The 7,759-nt window shown below is 53.2% G+C and overlaps 1 protein-coding gene across 1 annotated transcript in view; it reads left to right on the top strand.

Annotated features, from left to right (window-relative positions):
* The first annotated feature begins 5,494 nt into the window (after positions 1 to 5,494).
* The window catches only part of TLCD2 (TLC domain containing 2), a 6,352-nt gene continuing 4,087 nt past the window's right edge, over positions 5,495 to 7,759 (top strand). The window contains exons 1-2 of the mRNA XM_009333455.1: positions 5,495 to 5,644; positions 7,286 to 7,412. Coding sequence (XP_009331730.1) covers positions 5,495 to 5,644; positions 7,286 to 7,412 — 277 coding nt within the window. The remainder of the gene's footprint in view (positions 5,645 to 7,285; positions 7,413 to 7,759) is intronic.

Raw genomic sequence — 7,759 nt, 5'->3', positions numbered from 1 at the left:
GGTGGCTGTGGGCGAGCAGAGGGAGGGATTGGCCGCCGTGGATGCTCTTGCCTGTAGGCGCTGTCTTTCGCCCCTCGGCAGACGGTCCTCCCCACGCGCCCTTGTGCCGTCGCTGCAAAATCCCACCCCAAAATGTAGGGCCGCCACCACCCCGCCTGGGAGCGGGTCAGCGCCGCATGCTCAAGGGGTCCCAAACTCCCAGTACCGCAGGAAAAAACCCACAACTGGCAGAAAACACGCATTTCCCCCCCCCCTTTTTTAACTTTGTCTCCAAACCCAAAGCCCATTCCTCTGGCCTTTTGTCCTCCAGCTTAACCCGCTTTTTTGTGTTCAGCCCCTTGTCCCATTAAACTCAGCTGCAGCGCAGGGTGAGCAAGCAAACGTGATTAGCGACAGTCGTGTCATAAATCAATACAATTATTTATGGCGAGGCATTGCCACTGTAGCCCGCAGCTCCCTCAAGTCGGGGTCTGAAGAACCGCTTCAGCCTCTCCCAAACCTCTCCAACCTTTGTGCGGAGTCGTTATTTGCACTAATTGCCAGGAAAGCAGTAATTCCTGCCCAAAATGCCTCCTGGGCTAGAAAGGAGCCAAAACCCTTGGTCCTTAGCACTGTCCCTGCCTTAGCAATCAGCTGAGAGGCTGATTAGAAATCTCCCTCTCTGTTTTGGAGGAAAAAAGCAAGAAATGGAGCAGAGGAGGGTCATTCGAGGCAGGTTTCCATGCAGGGTGGTGACTTGCTCATGCAAATCCCCACCACACCGCTGTCCCACTCCCGGGTCCCTTAGGAGAAGCATCACCCGGTCCCACCGTGAGGGGCTCTGGCGCCGGTTCCCCGAGTCAGAAAGCCACCGCCGCTGCCGTCCGTGAGTTTCTGCTCCGCCGAGGTGACACTCTCACGTCTTATCACAAGTGCCCTCCCCACCGCCAGCCCACGGCTGGGTGATGCTCTCCCCGAGTTGCACAACGTCCCTGTCCGTCAGGAGATGCATCTCCTGGAAGCGGCAGCCTGCCAGCGAGTCTTATCTGATTTCTGCAACTGGTCTGTGCCTAATTAAGTGTATTTTGCTCGGGTTTAGAATTGCAAAAGAATTGAGGGCACGTAGGAATTATGGTGCAGGTGTGGTCTAAAGACCGGGTGCGTTGCATGCAATGTGAGCGGAAACTTGAGTGGATGCAGTGATACCCCGCTGCGGCTTCCCATGGCCCTTTTCTTGATGGAAAGCGCTCTAGCTCAGTGCAACGTGTTTTTGCAGCACTTTGGAATGATACCACTACTTTTTATATATTTCTATAACGTTTGAAATGATTTAATTTGATCTTTTTCTAACATCTCTCTCCATTGATTTTAAAGAACACGAAGCGTTCAGCACCTCTGCACGTGCCTTACATCCCAGCTCTGCTTCTGATTCAGTCCGCTGATGTCCAGGCACATGGTCCCATCGTCGTTTGGTCCCTGAAGGATGGCACAGAGCAGCGTGCTCCTTGCTGTACTATTTTTGCAACAGAGTGGGAGTTGCAAAAAACCAGGAGTAACACCTACGCTGTTTGTGTCTACTCCAGTTCTTATCTCTATTTCACAGTCAGTATGTTTCACAACCTTAAAATATGCCTCAAAATTTAGGGGGGGGGAGTTACTAGCAGTGTGCTTCCATCATCTGCCTTGCAGAACCGGAGCTTTGCAGGGACCGGCTTTCTGCCACGCAGCACGTTCCCAAATCCTGCGGGGAGGGGGATAAAAATCCCTCGGTGGGCATGGCCCGGAGAAGAGGGCACGCACAGGGATGCTCGGTAAGTGCAAGCTGGCTTATTTGCGAAGCAGCTCGCTTCATCAGACCCGCCAAGCCATGAGCACACCTTTCTTCAGCGCCGGGTGCCAAGGCGCTGCCGTGTAAGGAGTGATCTTAGCCCACGGGCGATGCACGCCCATGATGGGCGCAGGTGCGAGGTATTTTCTCACAGCGCCAACGAGCAGCTTTTGGGCTCTGCCTTCCTGGCCAGGAGCCTGAATGTGAAGCAATTTGGCTGCTGAACGTCCCTGTTTAAACTCTCTGTAATTATTCCCCACAAGCGCGTTCCCACGTGGAGAAGCAGCAGCCCTCGCGGAGGCATTCTCTGACTCAGCAGAAATCGCTGAAAAACATTGTTTGCTTTCGGATGAAAGCTGCAGCACACCAGCAAAGTGGAAGGTACAAAGGTGTGCGGCTGTGGGAGGCTTCGGGATCAGCCAGGTGGAGCTCGGTCCTGTGCGGTGGCGTTCGCGCTGCGGGGCTGAGCAGCTAATTCGGCTGCTGGATGCCGATGGATGCTGCTGGATGCAGCCGAGCACCCGGGGAAGGGCTTTTGTAAAATGCAAAAGGGATAAAGGCAAAACAAAATGCCTATCTCTGATGGGGGCAAAGATGATGGCAAAGGATAGAAAGTTGAAAAGGGCATTGGATGTAAGAGGGAAGGTTTGGGTTAGCTGCAGGGATGCTGCCTCACTGCGTCTCTGAGAGCCAGCACCTAGGAACACACAATATGCCCTCAAGGGATTCAGGCAATGGGATGCTATTGGAGGAAGATTTTCACGAAGACGCTCTGTAAGCATCTTTTGGCCCCTTTTTAGGTAACCCAGAGGTAGATACGCAGAGTGGGTAAGACCTTTGCTTGTAACACACAGCAGGGTTAAATGTAGGAAGGAAGAGAGCAGAGGAAAGCGGTGCCCTCAAACGCGAACAGAGCCCAGGGTAGGCATTGGAAATCTCTGACCAGACCGGCCGCCCGCATTGGTGCTGACTCACACGAGCCACTGAGCTGCCCTCATATTTTATTAGACATCTTCACTTCTGCTGTGTCTCTCCAGTATGGCCAGCGCTCCAGAAAATTCAAGTCTAGAGGCGAAGATTTAATGGGGGTAGATCTCCCCCCTTCAAGTCCCTACTACCATCAGCTGCTGTGGCACATTTTTTCATGCCGTAGTGCAGCCGTGGCTGTGTGGATGTATCCTTGTCCCACCTTTGCTTGCCCCCAGCTTGCTCAGGTCAGGATCCTTCCCTGCCCTCGCAGACTTGCCAATTTTAACCAAGCATTATCCACAGAGTCGAATGTTATTGAAGACTGTTCAGGCGCAGGAAGAGGAAGCGAGGTGAAAACCGCAGCAGAGCTAAAATGATTAATGGGACACCGCTCTCAGAACAGCTTGGTTTGTGATATTAATAACAAGAGAATTCAGGAGGGAACCTAACCTGTTCCAAGCTGCAGAGCCGGCAGCAGCAGGAGACGCAGTTAGGAAGCTCCTGTGCTTATATTTGTAATGCAGGAGGAATCAAGTGGGCTCAGCGACATGTGATGCTGCACGGAGTCGGTGTAGGGGCTGAGACGTGCTTCCACCTTGCAGGGCTCATTCTGAACCTGCCTGAATTGCAAAAAAAGCATGCGGTCATAAATACATCATGGTGTAACCAGGAAGCACATAGATATCCATCAAAAATTACTCAGGCTTGAGAATGGTGAATGAAACAGGGAAAAATATGTTTATGCCACAAGGGAAGAAGACATGGAAAAGGAAATATTTAGTGGGAATGAATTTGCTTACAGGGTAAGAATAATTATACGTGCTGTTTCACATTTTCTTCTTAAGCATTCATGTCTCGCGGTGGTGAGAGATGGGATACAGGCTGGGCGGACACCTGGCCCCACGTTTCACTGTTCACCACAAGGAAAGAAGGAACCTGAAACCTTACTAATAGCAGCAGATAAACAATTCAGAAAGCAGACAAATTTGGGGCATGTCAGCTACTGAAAGCAGAGGAGAAATATAAGAAACTGCCCATGCTGCTGTGCTCGAAGGGGTTTTGCCAGTCAATGAGTCTGTCAATGGACTTTTTTTTTTATCCCACGGCATACCTGTGCAACCAAAGTGGGAAAGAGAATGTGGTGAAGCACATCAACCAAATCATGGTGGCAGATGGTCCAGCCCAAGCCCTTGCGAGACAGCTGAGCCCGCAGCATCCCCAGGGACGCTGTGCTGTTGTCACAGGTTTCTCCTACAGGTCCCTTGTGCCAAATCCTGAGAAAAAAACACTTCCAGTCCTGGGAAAAAAGGCGGCGGCCAAAAGCAAGAGCATCCAGAGCAACCTGCCATGGGGTGGTTTATCAGGAGCAGTGTGCTGTGCCCGGCCAGGCAGCGGCTGGCAGCTGGCTCCAGAGCATCCCGGCGCTGAAGCTCCCAGGAGGCATTGTAATTACTCAAGGAATCAGATCTCGGGAAGGATGACCAACCCGGGCAGCAGAACACCTGCAGGGCTGGTCAAAACAGTGGGGGAGGGAAGGGAAGAGTCTTCCCCTCGGGAGGCCGAGCTCACAGGCTTGAGCAGGGTGGATGGAGGGGCTGCGGTGCAAAGCCAGATGATTTCCTCTGCCAGACAAGGTCAAGTTCTGAGGTCAGTGGTTAAGTGATGCACACTTTGGCGTTTCTTGCATTAAATCCCGGAGCTGTGTGCGTAGGGGGAAATGGAGCTAAGGGCTGGGGGAAAAGGTAATAAAAACTCTCCACACTGTCAGTGCTAGCAGAAACCCTTCTCCTGCTCACCACGCTCGCAGAGGCTGGTGTGCCTTTCTCCTGTGGCTACGGCGAGTATATCCCCAGTTCTACCTGGCGAATATCCAGCTTCCACATCAGGAAAGTGTTTCTGGCTGGAAGGGGTGGACGCATGAGTTTGCGTTGATTTCAGCTCTCTTCACAGCTACCTCTGCAATGCCTGGGCATGCTTTGCCATACACGGCGTGCATTTTGCACAGTAGATCCTTTCATACGTATGAAGTTACAGACTTTCTGAATGAAAGTGAGGATATATAGAGTAAAGCTTTTCTATATCGTCTGACTTGCTACGGCCTAGCAGATAGAGCGGTGACACACTTCAGATGGGGATGAAGAAGATAACTAAAGTTTGGAAGCCAAGCTGCTTGATTTGTTTTGAGATCTTGGACTCCTCAAATTATTTTAGGTGTGAGCCAGGTCTGGCATTAGATGAGCAGATGGGCTTTATGCCTCCCTGGCTGGAGAGAGGCAGATTAAGGGAGCGAGGCTTTCCAAAAACAGGAGCATGACTTTTGCCAGGAGGACTGTGCCATGGCAGGAGCTCCCACATCTGTTGGCTATGGCGAGCCCCAGGAGGTGTTTGGGAGCAGAGCAGGCTCCTCCTCATGTAAGGGATGGCAGAGCTGCGAAAGCACCCCCACGCCGCCGTCCAGAAGTAGTGGGGAGCATCTGGGGGAGGACACAGTTTATCTGGCAGAATTCATACGGGGGATTATCAATAAACTGCCGGCCCTTTATTGTGGAAACTGAGTTCTCTCTCCCAGATGTGCTGCAGAGAAACTCCAACCTGTGAGAGGGAGAACAAAGCCACTGTCCCGCTATTGAAAAAACTGCTGCGCCCTCGATTTACACCCCGGCTGCTGCTGTAAAGCCCCTGCTATGGGATTAGCTGTGGTCCCCACAGCGTTACGGGATGGACCTAGGCAAGTCCCCACTGATACCTGGAAGGAGTCCCCTGCCCTGCTGGGAGCAGGCGCTGGCGGCGACCTGTCACCAGGCCGAGCTGCCTCCCAGCAGAAAACGAGGCCGTTTGGGGACTGTCAGAAAACTTCTCGCATTTCGGGTGAGAAAGGCAATATCTCCAAATAAGGTGTGAATGAAGAGTCCCCATCAGATCGGGCTGCTCTGCCCGGCTCTCCGGCAAGCGTGCAGGGACCTCTTGTGGCAGCTGTGCCCGGGAGCTCCTGTCCCCGCTCTTCTGTACGGCTTCTTTTGGGACGAGCCTGGCCTCCCAGCCTGTGGCATGCGGCTGAGTATTTGGCCTGATCTGGTGTCAAGGGACTTCTTTGTAACTGGCCTTGGAAGTCTCCAGCTCCGAAACAGTCCCCAGTTAATGCCATCGCTGCAGAGGAAGGAAGACGAGGAGAAAAGGCTAGAGACAGGGCTTGTGAGAAACCACTGCCCAATGGCAAGTCCTGGTAAAATTAAGTAAAATCTGGGCTAAAATTATCTAAAAAGTAGTATTTATGTAGCTGTTGCTAGTGCTGTAGCAGTGGGATCAAAGCCCCTGAACCAGAGGCTCAACTAATCATGTCTCAAATTCCTCCCATGCGGAAGTGGTAGGTAAAAGCTCTCCAGTGTCCAGAAGCATTTTAACTATTCCTGTCCTCGACCCGAGCCTGGCCGAATGCTCATCTTTAGAAGAACAACACCGTGAAGGGAGGAGCCCCCGGGACAAACGGGGCCGGGCTCGCAGGCGTTTCATGGTCTGGGACTTCTCCCGCAGGCAGGCGGAGGGCAGGGCTGTCACCGCGGAAAGGGGTGGTCGAGACTTCTGAGGCTAAACCACTGCAGACGACTTCTCGTTAGGAATCATCTCTCTGCAATTTTATACCGCGATGAATTGTTAAATGATTTTCCTCCTCGGTGCCCTGAGCAGGCCAGCATGTCTCCAAGGCACGTCTCCCTTTCCTTGGCGTATCTTACGCTAAACAGAAATGTCTTCACATTTGGCCTTCTCAGTAACAGATTAGCCTATGTGATCCTTCAAGTCCTAATACATGAGATTATTTATAATCCCCTGAGCAGTCCAGTCCGCCGATTACTTCAGGCAGTGTCTCCCCACCACTTAATCGTTATGAAATTACATTGTCTTGTCCGGCTTTTAAGCAAATTTCTGCAGCATGAACAGATGCCTTTCTACCGGTTGGGACTATCTCACCCCTCTCCTTCAGATCTGATTTAATAGCTCCCCTCCTCAGTGTCCTTTCCATCAGCGTATCACGTGTGGATGTTTTAGTGTCCATCACCCCAGCCAGGGCAGCGACTGAGAGCTCAGGCTCCTCACGTTTCTGTTTCAGCAAAGAGAAGGTAGAAGATTTCATCCAAAATTAATACCTCAAAGGAGAGGCAGAGTTTGACATTAATCCGTGTGTACACGGTGACTCATCCCGTCTGCAGAAGAGAAGCAAGGTCTGTGCAGCAGCCATGCTTCTGGTGGAGACATCAAAAAGCAACAAGGGAGCGATCAAATTACAGGAAGCTGGAAAAGCAGCGTAGCTGTAGGGTGGAACTACAGAAATTGTGGGTATGGGATCCTGAATTCCCACAAAGCCTGGACAGCAGAGCTGGGGTATCCCAGACATCAGGGAGCTCCTCTCGCAACCAGACACGGGACAGGGGAAGGGAGGACAAGGGCGCTGTGGGCAGAGCGGTTTTTTTGGCAGGGCAATTGGACCTTCTTGCTTGCTTGATGCGCGATCAGATCTGGCAGAGCGCGCGTCTGTGTGAGGGACGGCTCTCCAGCACAGCGCAACGCTGCAAGAGCTTCACCGGCATCACGTGCCGGGCATGCTTTGGGGCGAAGGACCACCGGCCGCAGCACCTCACGGGTGAGGTGTTCAGCCAGCCGGTGCCACCGAGGTGGAGGAGGAACCTCAGGGGGACGAGGAAGGTGTCCCCAGCTCCAGCACAGTGGCGGGACGCCCAGGCGCCGTCTCCGTGGCACGCTCGCAGCCGGCTTTTGGGTTGGCCATCGTTTCTGCCGTGCGATGCCCCGGGGAGGCTGACGCACACCCCGGGGTGCTCATTTCCCGTTCCCCCCTTCTCCCTGAGTCACACGCTCCGAGGGGAAGCACTGCCCCTGCGTGTCTGCGTCCCTGCGTGGGGGAATGCGGGAAACGCCAGCGGCGGGGCGGCTCCCGCAGCCCACCCGGGCCCTTCCCCGCGGGGACGATGC

Source organism: Pygoscelis adeliae, unplaced genomic scaffold (genome assembly GCF_000699105.1).
Source record: "Pygoscelis adeliae isolate BGI_AS28 unplaced genomic scaffold, ASM69910v1 Scaffold331, whole genome shotgun sequence".
In the NCBI taxonomy this organism is placed as follows: domain Eukaryota; kingdom Metazoa; phylum Chordata; class Aves; order Sphenisciformes; family Spheniscidae; genus Pygoscelis; species Pygoscelis adeliae.
This window is presented reverse-complemented; position numbering and strand designations above follow the sequence as displayed.